This window comes from Xenopus laevis, chromosome 2L (assembly GCF_017654675.1).
Source record: "Xenopus laevis strain J_2021 chromosome 2L, Xenopus_laevis_v10.1, whole genome shotgun sequence".
Classification (NCBI taxonomy): domain Eukaryota; kingdom Metazoa; phylum Chordata; class Amphibia; order Anura; family Pipidae; genus Xenopus; species Xenopus laevis.
In genome coordinates, this window is record NC_054373.1 from 109,702,176 (window position 1) to 109,717,169 (window position 14,994).

Genomic DNA, 14,994 nt, shown 5'->3' on the forward strand with positions numbered 1-14,994 from the left:
CTGCGGTAATGCTGGCTTCCTTGTTAAGCTGGCAAAAACTGTTGCTGGACTGCATATATGCTTTCTTAGGTTTCTTACAAATGAAATCAGTGTGAGGTATTGAACAAATTATGAATAAACAGAGAAATGTTGAATTTCTTGAACAAAAAAACTCCCATGGAACTGACCACTCTTGGGCTGTAGTACTCCCTGCCTGAACTTAATTCTACAGTATCAAAATAAGCTTCACTATTTGCGATATGTGGAATAAGGCATTTCGGTCATGGTATGGAAAAAAGACTTTCTGTAGGCCAATCAAATAAAAGCCAGAGTAATGGAGAGTTATACTGTAGAGTGAAATTTTAGCAGAACCAGATTTGGGGGAAGGTGTCATGATGGTCAGAATGACATCAGGGCCATTGTAAAGATAATCTGGGACACCGCAGGTGTAGCAGTGAGAAACATAATTAGTACCTGTCATGGTCAAAGTAAGAGGCATAACCATTGTGTGTATTTAATTTATGTTATTTGCTACATTTTTCTATTTCTATTTTGTTATTCCTACCTATTTCTAGCAAAAGAACACTCTGGAATTAAATCCTGGAACATGCCAGAAAGCCTATCGCAAATTGTATATATACTGGCTGTACAATGCTGTAGAAACATTATGCTGATACCATACATGATTTTGTTCAGTACAGAATAGTTAAAATACTTTATTATAATGTATTGCTCTCTTTCTGAGGTGGCAGACTTTATGACAGATCAAAACTTCTTGGTGTTAGTAGAAACATTTCAGTGGAAACAAACACTACCATCAACAGAACATATTCAGGTACATGTACTGATTGAAATGAAGCTTCAGTTTGATCTGGATTTAAAATACTGCACAGATTAGCTTGAATAATAATTGTATTGTATAAATTTGTCTGTTGGTACTATTTATTAACTGTGTTTCTGTTGAAAGCACAGTCTTCTTGAATTGCTATTTTCATTTATTTAAATGTACAAGAAAATACCATAAAACCTTTAGTTCGCTGCATCTAAATATCCAATTGAATGCAAGCGCATTTAACAGTTTTTGGACTTAATATGATTGATAACAGTCGCACAAGTACATGCACACCTGTAATGCAAATTACAAAACCTCTTCCATTAACTGTGCTTAAAGGGGACCTGTAACTGAGACAAAGCTGTATAGTAAAAGTCCATTTGTATTTTTTCAAATTAAACATGAAACCCAAATTCTTTGTTAAACATCTATACCTATTATAAACTTGTTTAAGTCTCATCTAATCATATTTTGCCTCCCCTCTATGCTGTAGGCATAGAGGCTGGGCAGGCAATTACTTTCATTTTCCATTCTGCACTTCCTAGATGTCACTGCTCTCCCCACACCCCCCCCCCCCCGTCATCTAATTGTGTAGCTAGTGCATAGACATGTTCATCAAGTCCCATATTTTGGCACATAAACAAGATTTTGGTATGATGCATAGCTTACCTTAATAACAGTGTACACAAAATGGCACCTGCCTGTTTGACGTTATTGTGAATTCCAAGGCTAAACAAGATTTAAACAAGTTTTTTATAGTGTAAGTAAAGTTTTTTTGCTTCTCTAACATTGTAAAATAGGATTTAAAAATAGGTCCCCTGTAAAGCATAAATTCACATATGTTTGTGAATAAATGCATAAAAGCATTGTGTAATGGGAACGTTTTTCATAAAATAATTTAACATTTTGAACAAGCATGTGATTCTAAGGGGGTTATTTATCAAAGTCCGAATTTATCTCAATATTTTCTGCTACAAACTACAATTCTGATTCACACTTTTTCATCCTCAAGGTTTAATAAATTCCGAAAAATTTGTGATTTTTGAAAAGTCCAATTTTATAGAAAAAAATCAAAACGTTTTCATAATTTTTGCATTCGGAGTTTAATAAATAACCCCCCAAGTATTATTCATTAATTTTCACAGATAGATAGGTATTTAGTTTCAGTTACTTTTTATATTGTGAAATATAAACGTTTATTTTTAATGTGAATATGGTTACAGAATGTATGCACATATAAACAAATAATTTATTGAACAGGTTTTTAATATCGCTGTTTTAAGGACAGATCGGTAGATAGAGAGATAGGGGCAAATTCACTAAAGCGCGAAGCGCCGAACGCTAGCGTTAATTCACTAGCGTTGGCCATTTTCGCTACTGCACAAATTCACTAACGAACGCTGGCGTAGTTTCGCTAGTGTTACTTCGCAACCTTACGCCAGGCGAATCTTCGCTAGCGACGAAACTACGCAAATTCACTAACTTGCGCAGTGTAGCGAACGCTACCTTTTACGCTAGACTTCCTTCGCCACCTCAGACCTGGCGAAGCGCAATAGAGTAGATAGGGATTGTTTCAAAAAAAGTCAAAATTTTTTCTAAGTCCCAAAAAACTCTGGCGTGTTTTCTACATGACGGGTGATAGGCTGAAAAAGATCGAAAATTTTTTGGGGCTACCCTTCCTCCCCCCTACATTTCCTGACTCATGGCAACTTACCTAGACAGTGGGCACATGTGTAGGGCAAAATAAAATTTTTATTTGCAGATTTGAAGGTTTTCTAGGCATTTGTAGTGCAGATACGTATTCCTCCATTGGAATTTGAATTTCGCGCCGTATGCAAATTAGCCTTTGCTAGCGCAACTTCGCTTTATATAGCGAAACAACGCTAGCGCAACTCCGCAACCTTACGCTACCCCTGTGCGCAACTTCGGATTTTAGTGAATTTGCGAACCACTGGCGAAACTACGCCTGGCGAAGTGCGGCGAAGTGCGGCGAAGTTGCGCCTAGCGCAACTTCGCATCTTAGTGAATTTGCCCCATAGTGAGAGACATACAGGCACAGTAAAGCAAGGTACTGTATAGAAAAATTGCATAGAGGACATTGCATCACAGAAGCAGTTTGTGTACCATGTAAGTCATCTCAGAATGGGTGTCACCAGACCAGGGTGTCAAATTCTGCTAGAAAAGCAAGACACTTGTATTCAGTGGGTTCAGTGACATGCTTAAGAGCATTGAGGATAATGATTTTTGGAATCTTTTTTTCTGAATATGTGTGTCCAGGACATATCTAAATGCAGTTATGCTCAACTTGCTGCATACTAGCTGTTGTAACAAACCAAAAGTCACTTCAAAAGAGGTTGGAAACTTTGGGGAGTACCCAAATAATGTTTAAGAGAAATGAGATAAGCCATGTGGATGGTCAGATGGCTTAAATGGGCTGGTGACTATGAGTGAGTGTGCCTATTAAACAAAAAGTATTTGGGTATGTCAGACCTTGAGGCTGCTTGGGTCTGATAAGGAGTCAGCACAGAATGCAGATACACAGATATGCTATATTGCACAATTTGGGCAGATATATAAAACATCATTATTATTTTTTTAAGAGTTTTGTTAATACATATCACTCATAAAAATAAAAACAATGCTTTCATATTAACCATTTTATTTCCACAATGGATTATTTGTTTCAGAGAGAAAAAGGTTTGTACAAATCATTAAATTCCCCATACTTTTAATTAATAGTGATGGGTATTGGATCTCAAAGCTACCTCTGAGCTCTAACAAGCCCCTGAAAATCATATATGTTTGTCTCATCAAAGCAGTTTAAACCATTCATATTATTTTAAACATTCATCTTGTTTATTAAATATCTAATTTCCTTAAAACACTTTTCCAAAAGCCAGGAAATGGGGGAAATGGTGTACTGCTTGGAATCCCTCTGGTTTACAGTTTTGCTAACAAGTTAGAAAACAAAATATTTAATTGCTTACTATGGGTTACTTTATTAGCACTTACACAGTGCTTCTAAGGGCAGGAACAGAAAGAGCTGAAGGATAACCACATATACTACTGTTTATGAAGTAAGTTGTAAAAGAATAATAAACTCTAATGCAAAAGTGTAACAGAAGTTTATCTCTACAGTATCATCACCACCCTTCCCTCCTGTCCGGCCAACCATGCGCAAAAGACCTAATGCCACCAATGTAACAGGTCGGCCAGGTAAGAACTAAAGCTCTGTGTTTTAACTCTCTGATCGCCAGCTTTTTCCTGTCTTCATCTCCATGGCCAATGTGTTTTCTAAAATTCTACAATCCTTGGTTCACTAATAGGCAGAAATCTGATATGCTAGGTACAAACCCTTACTAACAAAGTTGTGTTATATCTGTGAATAGTTATGATTACATTGGACAGAAAGAGTATAGATAGTGCTCTAGAAAAGTGTGATTACTATACCATATTAATCTCTTAACCTTTGTGTAGGAATTTATATGCAAACTTGTGAAAACACTTTGCAGCACTGAGCACAATCAAGATTTCTCTTATTTACCCTATTTTTATCTAAGACTAGCACTGAGTTCAACAGATATTTTACCTTTTGTGAAGTAACATATTGGACCAGATTCAATATCACGTGAAAAGTCATGGACGAGATTCAATTCAGAAAAACTTATCTCGCTGTTTATCACTTGAAAACTCTGTTGAAGTCTATGGGAAATAACTGGAACTGCATTTAGAGAAAAGTTTTTTTCTCCTTGAATTGAATCTCATCCGTGACTTTTCATGTGATAAACAATGAGATACCTCTTTCTCACTGAATTGAATCTGGCCTAATATGAGCAAAACAAAGATCTATGATGGAATTGTAGGAAGTGAGAGTAAAGTAGTGTTGCTATATAGTCACCTCATTCTAAGGGAACTTGTCTAAACTAGAGGTAAAGTAGATAAGTCATGTTGTGTTTTGTTAGAGATTTAACTTGAGCAGTACATAATATATTATCACTGTTTACAGAAACCCTTTAGAAAACAGTCAGCTACTTCAATTTGCTTTGTAGTGCTAAATCAGAAAATGTTCTGTCCTTTGTAAAGTGGAATGGAAATTATGCTTTCAGGAATAAGTGGCCTATAATATGTTGCGCAGAAGATGCATGAATATCTATAAGAATAACATATCAAAGATTTTGACAACTAAATAAACTCTATTATTTTCTCAAAAAGGCAATGTTCTGGTGCCACGGGCACCTTCAACTGCCCGGCCAAATCGTACAACAGTGTCTATAAAGGCCCCAATGCAACTAGCATCATCAGCTCCTCCTGAAGGTACTGGTATGTATCCGGTAGAATAATTGCCCTACTGGCTAGGACTCTCACAGCTTGAATTATGTATTTATTGATATTATAATTAGGAAAACTAAAGCTTAACTAAAGAATTAGGCTAGAAATGTTGTACATTATGTTTTGGGATTCTGTACCAGCCCAAGGCAACCACAGCCCTTTAGCAGGGAAGATCTGTGCCTCTGAAGATACCCCTGTAGCTCATCATCTTTTTTTCTGCTGATTCACTGCACATGATCTTTGCTGCTGTCAGTTACTGTGCATAGGGACCCACTCAAAATACATAGTACACATAGGGGGCACATTTACCTAGGGTCGAATATCGAGGGTTAATTAACCCTGGATATTCGAATATAATTTTGCGCTATTCCTACGATCGAACGATTGAAGGAATAATCATTCAATCGAACGATTAAATCCTTCGAATCGAACGTTTCGAAGGATTTTAATCCATCGATTGAAGGATTTTCCTTTGATCAGGAAATTGTTAGGAAGCCTATGGGGACCTTCCCCATAGGCTAACATTGGCCTCGGTAGGTTTTAGGTGGCGAACTAGGGGGTCGAAGAAAATTTTAAAGAGACAGTACTTCGACTATCGAATGCTCGAATAGTCGAACGATTTTTAGTTCGTTCAATTCGAAGTCGAAGGTCGTAGTCGAAGGTCGAAATAGCCCATTCGATGGTCGAAGCCATATTCGACCATTCGAAATTCGAACTATTTTTCCTCTATTCCTTCACTCGAACTAAGTAAATGGGTCCCATAGAATATAAATGTCACAAAATAAGGCTGATTAGTAATTAATACAAATAATTACTACATGGCAGCACAGAACCAGTGCAACTAGCAACAGAATTCCATTCCAGCGAGATAAGCCCGGTAGCATCAGCTAATATTACAGACCAACCTCATTTTATACTTGATAATTTGCGACAACTCCTAAGTTTAAATTCTCAACAGCTGCTCAGAGCCCACAGAGCATGTGAGTGTCGCAGACACTTTCCAAGATGATGACCCCCTGTGACAAGTTTGACAAGTATTCATTTTTAGGGTTTAGTTTTCTAAAAATTACTTTTAGTATTTAGTTATTTACAGGATCAAAAATATTACAGTTTAAACAGTACTGGTATTCCAGTTGATATCTTCAGTCCTTCTAGTCCTTCAGTCCTTCTAAAGGGACATAAACTATTCTGTTCTTCCTTATTAATATCTTCACAGCTCAAACTCACTGTACCTATTTTGTAGGTACTCAATTATTTTTACAAAATACTGGGCTTTCTCATCTTCAGTGTTGCTTTAGAGATGACTGAAAAATAACAACATTTCTTTAAGTTATTCTATGAGATTGTCAGTATTTTCATCATTTGGACAGTCAACATTTTAAGTATTAGGGTGCTCATTAAATCTTGCAGGTAATATTTATCACATCTTTTAAGGAGAAGGAAAAATTAAATCACTGGGTGCTGTCAAAAGTTATGCAAACCCTTATAATGGCTCACCTGATATTCCAGGCCGGTGCACCTGTTATCTGACATCTGAACTAGCCTGGGGTACTTCTGTAGCAGCACCACACTATCATCCTCTTCCATTTTTTCGTTCTTTTCATCAGCCCAGGCCAATGTGCATGCACACTAGAGTGACAAACTGTTTTTTGCATCTACATTTGGCTTTTCACTCGGCTGTGCATGCTCACCTTAAAAGAAGAAAAGAAGTAGGAAAAAGCAAAATCAGATGATAAAGAATGAGTTTCTACAGAAGTGCCCTGTACCAGTGCAATTTTAGCATACAGGAGCACTGGCCCAGTGTCTCAGGTAAGCGATTATAATTACTGGGAGGCTGCCTACCATTTTGTAATTCTCCACCATCAGTGGTTATACCTTCCTTCTCTTTTAAATGGTTCCATTTGCCCATTTTTTTATTTGGAACTTTCCAGAGAATTATTTAGCCTCTGTATTTATTTCTAGGGCATTATTTGTACCATACTATCTCAATTCATGCTTTTAGTACAAGATGAGGTTTTGAAAGTCAACTTCTAAACCAATGTTACTATTTAAAGAAAGACAAAAAATATTCTTTTCTTTATTCTCTTTTGACAAAGCATGCACAGTGTGTGCAGTTTTGTGGCTGCCTCGGAGCAAATATTGAATTATGTAGCATATCTATTTAGAAACCACTCAGAATAACTGTTTAATCTATTGTAGTGATGGGAGTTATCTTATGTTGTGTGAAGTATCTCTCTTTATGCTCAGCTTGTTTACAAATTGCAAGGGCAGTCGCACTGAAATTTAAACAAATTTCATTAAAGTACTTGTGGCAGGTAAAAGTCTTCACATGACAAATATGCTAGGATTATTACAAAATATGAAATGGGTGGCATATATACATAACATTGCTCATATGTCTCCTCCCTAGACTTAAAATCCCAACACAAGTAATTGGAGGTAAATTAGGATGGAGGTAAATGAGGCTGCACACGTTTGTGAAAAGATGAAGGTTCAAATAGAATTCTTCCATTCCCTCACAATGATATATACTGTATGATGCCTTAATGTGTTCATGTATGTACAGTACATTCTGCTAATGGGAATCACTTCTGCACCAAGTGAATGGGAGATGGGTGCCGAACTCTCATAAATATATTCGTACCTTCACAAATTTGCCGATGAACATACCTAACTTTTTTCTTGTTTACCTCTATGCAAAAGTCTAAACTTGATTTTCCCGTAGCACATCACCACACACATATACACTGTTTATTAAATCTGACATTCATATCACCCTATTTGCCCCAATATTTGAATAAGTATCACTAGATGGAGATGTAGCCTTTATTACTCTAATGGAAGGGGTCCCCAACCTTTTCTACCCGTGAGCCACAGTTAAATGTAAAATAAGTTGGAGAGCAACATAATGATGCAAGAAGTTCCTACAGGTGCAAAATATGGAACGTTATTGGCTATTGGTAGCCCCTATGTTGACTTACAGCCTACAGGAGGATCTGTTTGGCAGTACACATGATTTTTGTGCCACTAAAACTTGCATCAAAGTCTGGAATTTAAAAATTAGCACCTGCTTTGAGGCCACTGGGAGCAACATCTGAGGGGTTGGAGAGCAATATGTTGCTCATGAGCCAAAGGTTGGGGATCACTGCTCTAAGGATTCCACTCACTGAAAATACAGTATTGAATGTTAATGGTGACCCTTAGGAACTTCTACATATTTTGCATATTTGAATTATTTATTTATTATTGCTATGACAACCTCTGTGAACAATATGCATCAACTAGAATCATAAAACTCTATGGCAATAATGTGTCTCCAATCTTTTCAGTGTGCTATGTAACATCAAAATAAACAATGATTCAATTGCTGTGTTTTATAAAATAAGAAATTGAATTTGAGAAAAATGTTATATATATAATTGTATAATAATGACTACATTATTGAAATAACTATTTATATTACTTTTAGTTGAAGCCACTGTGTTCAGTCCAACTCCAAAATCAGAGTTAGATGCTCTTGGGAAAATCAGAACCACAGGTATGAAATGGCCTGAAAGAGGATGAACTTTATGGCTGTAAGTTTTTTAGCAATTTGCGTCTATCACTAGACAACACATGGTGCGATCACAGTTTTTCACATCGGCATTGAATGGGAGGGAAGATTTGTAGCATTTTTGTTCCCTTCATCACCGTTATTAATCACTTGCAGAACAAAACACCACCTATCTCCTCATGTGCCATTACCCTTAATGGTTATTTCAGGAGATACATATGATACTTTTGTTTACTGGCTACAGAGAGTTTACAGATTGCATTCCTGACAAATTGAACATGAATAATAATGGGCAAGTCCCCATACTCATATTAAACAGGGCAACTGCACCACTACATACAGTAAATAATGTTGGACAGCCCTGCACTGAATACATAACCGTGTAATTGCTGAATCAGTTTGGTACACATAAATAATGCATATTGTATTTCCATTTTTTTCCATTTATCTGCTTTGCATGAAAATAATCAATGTAAATGTCATGGTATTAATTTCTAATAGAGAACCAGGATTAATATATTTATGAATTAGAAATTATACTAATGTTTTTGCCAGCTAGTTTAATTTTGCCATAACCACAGAATCATGTGTACCAAAATTAAGACCACATACTAAATCTTAATTTATTTTACTTAGGATCTTTTTCAGAAACACTACAAAAATACAAAATAATTATTACAATTTATTTTTAATGTTAATGGTTAAATGAGTTTCAGTTGATAAAATCTTAAAATAAATTAGTAAAAAATGTGCACACAATATTGTCAGTTATACAATACCCAGTTTAAAAAAAGATGCAGTTGTTGGAAGAAAATTTAGGAGCTTATATGTGCCCTTTAAGGCTCATTTTATTTAGTATTTGTTCATGGTGTTTCATTCATCATAAAAGTAGTGTGGCAAACAAAATGGACCTTAGAAAGTAGTTGCAGATGTAGCGTCCAAGCTATCATTAATCACAATGAATTATGAAGTGGGATTTTATTTTTTGGAGATAACTCGGCAAAAATTGGTTTCGTTAGATCATTATAAATACATGTCCCTTACTATAAAACATTTTTTCATGTGTTTGAGGCATCACTGTGGTAAACAAGTGTGTGTAAACAACATAAATATAATAATATAATATACCTACATCATATAACTTATAGATTATTTTCAACTTATCACTGAGACTTTTGATTTTGAAATTTACTGATACTCATATTTTTGTAACAACGCTCCTTGCAGGACCACATATAATATATATGGGCAAAAAAGAGTTTGAGCCATGCTCTATCACAGAATCTCTGAAGCATTTTCCAACAGAAGAGGCAACAAATCAGGAAATTGTCAGTCGTCCACTGAATCCACCATCTAATCTCACAATAGTCACTGTTGAAGGATGCCCATCCTTTGTCATTCTAGATTGGGAACACCCTGAGAATGAAACAGTTACTGGTCAGTATCAATATCTTTCCATGTTTTGACTAATTCTTGTGTATGTGACAAATAGATATATTTCAAACAAGTTTTTTTATTTAAATTACTATACCTGTAATGTTTTATAAGAGTGAGACGTCTGCTTACAAATAATGATTTTTACCAAGGTTATAATTCCCAAACTGGTGGCCATTTTCTTGGACAACACAATGATCCACGGAATTTTGGGAGGGAGCAACAGCAAGGAGCTGTTAGGTGAACTGTGGTCACAGCTACATATATGGTATATGATATATATGGTATATATATATTTAGCTTGCATTTAAAAAAGAATAATTACATTTTCTTCCCATATTCCCTGTTTACTGATGTGTACATCATTAACTTAATGTCTTGCAACATATTTGCCAAATGAATAGCAGTTGGAGTGCTTTATTTCAGCAGCTAGCAAGATACTAATATCTGTTTCTCACTTTAGCAGACAGGATCTTATATCATTCCATCACACCTAGAAAGCATTCCTATCTTACGAAACAGCTTGCAGTCTAGATAGTAACCACCATGACTCTTCGAGCAGTTAGCCTATAGGGATGGGAATTTCCATGGCTGCAGTTGTTGTTCCTGCTCTTTGCCAAGTTCCTGGAACTCTATTGTAGAAAAATATTGATAGTTTGGGCATTTAATGGCCTAAACATGTTGTTATAATAAACCATAGTTGATCAGTTGATCTGTTTGAAGTGGATTAGCTTGAAGGCTTTTATCACTTTTAATTTCTCTTTGTTTAATTAACATGTCTTAAAATTGCTAAAATAAATAAGGGGGATTTACTCCCTTTTGTTTACTGCTTTCCTAAATATTAATTCTGTAAAAGTAGCACAAAATAAAACTCACAAGATTATCTGTAATCATCATCCTTCCTGCTAATGTAGTTTAAAAATGTGGTGTTAAAGGGGATCTGTCACCCAGACATAAAAAGCTGTATAATAAAAGTCCTTTTCAAATTAAACATGAAAACCAAATGATTTTTTTTTTTATTAAAACATCTGTACCTGTTATAAAGGTATTAAAAATCTCAGATGTAAATCATATATTGCCTGCCCCACCTCTGTGCATAGAGACAGGGCAGGCAAACACTTTCACTTTCCAATCTGCACTCCCTAGATGTTACTAGCCTCCCCATATTCCCCCTCCCTCTTCACTGTCTAATTATGTAGCCCATGCATGGGCATGTTCATCAGGTACCCAATTCTGGCACATAAACAAGATTTTGGCCTGAGGCAAAGCTTGCCTTAATAACACAAAATGATAGCTGCATGTTTGCTGTGATTATAAATTCCAATACTACAATATTAAAATAATTTACAAGTGAAGGTTACTTTGGTTGACTAACAGTATAAAACAGGATTTGGAATTATTTCTTAGGGTGGCAGGTCCCCTTTAAATTGCACCAATTCTGTAATCCAATCAATCAGATCCATTTATATTCTAATTTGTAGTAAACTGTTCAAAACTACAGTAGTTGTTGACTGGAGAATCAGTGCTGAGATCAAAAGAATGCCATACTAGATAAAACAAAAAACAATTTTACCCCTAAGCATTTGGCAGAAAGTATTCCAGAGATGCCAAATGCAGATTAAAGATGCTTTTCCTAGATTGACATCGTTATACATGTGGTGTGGTCTAGCCCAAATCCTTTTGGACAGAAAAACTGCGCTTTCTATACATATCACATCACCTAGAGCTAACATTCATTAAACCTCCTCCCTTATGTATTCACATGTAACTAAATTACTTTTGGGAGAATGTAATAAAAGTTGGTACCGGGAAAAAATATTCGCAATGCCAAAAGTTATGCATCTGTGCAAACAAATTTGCCTTTGTGCAACTTTAATATAGCTTTTGCGAACCCGGAAACTGTTTAGTGACCACATCGACAGTGGAAGAAGGTTTGCAAATTTTATAGTTAACACCAGTGCGCAGTGAATGTAATAAAACTTCTTACTGAAAAAGTTTTTATGTTTGCTCCAAAAGATTACAACACCTTCAAGAATTTCTTAAAAGTGGGCAATGCGCAATTACAATTCACAATGTGCAACTAAAATTCACAATGTAATAACAGTTTAAGGAAGAATACTACATTGCGAAATTAGACTTTTTATTACTATTTGTGCTAATTGTTTTGCTCTTTGCGACTTTTATTACATTCCCCCATTTGTCTCTTAAATCTGATTTTTAAAAAAAAAGCACATTATATAAGAACATTATACTACTCTTCCAAGTGGCTTCTTCAGTTCAAATGATTGGTAGGGAATTCTGTGGTGTTTCAAACTCACATGGGCAATGGCTCATGGGGCACAGTAAATTTTTCTATGCGGGAAGCAAAACATCAGAAATTAGCTTTGTATTAGAGACAATGTGAATCACCTCCTGTGAGCAAGTCCAATCAATAATCTCTTAAAAATGCTTCCTTCCACAACTTAACTGTAGTCTGCCCAATTTAATCATAGTCTGGCCAATGCATAGAACTACTCTTTACTAAACTGGACAGCAAATACCTGTACCACATTGATTTGATTGTGGGTCTGTTGCCTGTTCAAGCTTATTGAGAAAAGTAGGGTACTTGTCTTGGACTGAGAAGACAAATGTTTTGCAAGAGGAATGAAGAAGGTTGTTTAGGTCAAGATGAAAAACACCATCCCTAACAGAGTGGGGGGCCTGTGACACTGCCTGACAGCAACAAAGAATGCAATTTTAACATCTTTACAGCTGTTTAACTACAATGCACACAGCCAGTCAGTTTAGACGGTGACTGCAATGTCGTTTTTGGACCCACTTTTTATACCCACTTGGTGTGCATCCACAGTTGATTCACCATTCCTTCTGCTGAACTTGTATACAACTTTTACCCATGGATATCATGCATCATACCCTTGGAGTGTTAAGGTTGTAAGTGATTAGAAGAGGCACTTTTACATAATATTCTGGCAGTTCTCATTTTTAACTGCCACCTTGGGCCTTACTTCTGTAACATATAGGGGCTGATTTACTAAAAATTCAGTTTGTTATGAAAACAAAGTTGAACCAACTCCATTCCACGAATTGAACTAATTTATCAATAAAATGTCACAACATTGAGAGTCAATGTATTGTATGTTTGAAACCCTAAAAAACCCAGACTTTTTTAGATTATCCAGCGCAAAAAACAACTTCTGGGACATTTGCTTTTGACTTCTACATGACCTTGACAGGTTTGAGATGGTATATTTTTGGATTTGCATTTTTAGTAGCTTTGGGGTATAATAATAAAAATTAATTTTACAAAAAAAAATGAGGCTTAATAAATGGGCCCCCTATGTATATTTCTAGTTGCATAATTGTCAGCAAGGTTTAAATGTAATGTTTCTTTATGTCAACAAATATTTGAAGCCAAGTTCAAGGTAAAATGAAAATTGTCCAAACAGGGAGCTCACAGTGCACCAAGGGGAAAAAAAACATGTTTATCTTCAACAGTAGCTATTTCCCTTTAATTCTGAAAAGTATGAGGCCAGAGTCAGGTTACATATAGAATACCATCAACTCCAGGATTTGAAATTATTTTCTTACAGATGGTGCTGAATTTAAAAAAAAAAAATATGTATATATGTATATATATATATATATATATATATATATATATATATACACAGTATAGATATGTAAAAATTCACTTCACACAAGGTAGATTTATTATTTTTAAAACTTTTGTGTTTGGGCATATCAATGTAAGAAAATGCTATTGTGTCCTTGAATTTCTTGCTTTTATTTCCAGTAGTGTGATCTTTTTTTTATTAACATGTTTTTTTCAAAAATAAAAAGCTTGCTCCTGGGAGTTTATGATATAATATTATATCTTTACCGTGTAATTGTATTGTATTTAATACACCATTGTTTATTTCCCATATGTTTGTATGTATGCATTTTATTTTAATTTTCTCAAAAATCTATTATATATTGGCCCTTATTTCAGAATATAAAGTAATTTCTACCGAAAATGGGGCACCACCAGGAAAGGACCAGTCAATTATAACTACAAATCAGACATTTTCCACAGTTGAAAATCTGAAAGCTAATGCAAGGTAAATAATAATAATAATTGTAATGTAATCTTGTTGTAGTGAAGATGTAATGCTTATTTTAACTACATATTTTTGAATTACATTTTTTTTTAGTCTGAACTAAGTTTTCTAGATTCTATAAGTTTTTTGAAGATTAATTCACTGTCAAGAATTATTGTATGTTATTTGACGGAATTTACAATTCCACCTGATCACCCTCTGGTCTGAACAGTGGAAATGACATATAGGCTCAGACTGTAACAGACTTCTATTGAAGAATTCCAAATATATATATTTTGTGATTGTGACCATGTTTTTAACCTTAGCACTGATGGCTGTTTTGAGGTTTTTAACCCTAAAAAGAAATATAGGTAGAAATGCCATATTTTTTTATACTGAACTTAATGCAGCATCCAAATGTTTTAGAATCTATATAACAGTAATGATGTAAGCCTGCAAAATTGTGCACAGTAGCAACCTATCTTGGTAGGAGTGTCAGTGACACTGTACATGCTCAATGTGCTCTGGGCAGCTTTTCAGAAGCTATGGGGTTGTCAAAAATAATGATAAACCTAATTTGGTTACTATCTCTTTAAATAGCAATTAACCCTTGGCAATCCAGGGCCCTGAGTCCCTTTTGAGTATGAAAAGTACTGGGAACTGGGATTTACAGCACAGTGCCTCCATCTACGGAACACTGAGGAGCACACCTCAGGGAATGTCCACTAGGAAAAATAAAACAAAACCAAATATAAACTTTATGTAAACTGTATTTAGTAACTGTAAAT

General features: G+C 35.3%; 1 protein-coding gene across 39 annotated transcripts in view; it reads left to right on the forward strand.

The window, feature by feature from the left end:
- LOC108707524 (target of Nesh-SH3) overlaps positions 1-14,994 on the forward strand; it is a 181,819-nt gene that overhangs the window by 143,436 nt on the left and 23,389 nt on the right. For 35 of the 39 annotated variants that reach the window (XM_041582306.1, XM_041582307.1, XM_041582320.1 and 32 more), the window contains 6 exons: positions 725-814; positions 3,950-4,027; positions 5,024-5,131; positions 8,610-8,678; positions 9,921-10,130; positions 14,119-14,227. In XM_041582306.1, coding sequence (XP_041438240.1) covers positions 725-814; positions 3,950-4,027; positions 5,024-5,131; positions 8,610-8,678; positions 9,921-10,130; positions 14,119-14,227 — 664 coding nt within the window. The remainder of the gene's footprint in view (positions 1-724; positions 815-3,949; positions 4,028-5,023; positions 5,132-8,609; positions 8,679-9,920; positions 10,131-14,118; positions 14,228-14,994) is intronic. The other 4 variants (XM_041582328.1, XM_041582342.1, XM_041582343.1 and 1 more) reach the window with 2 other exon arrangements.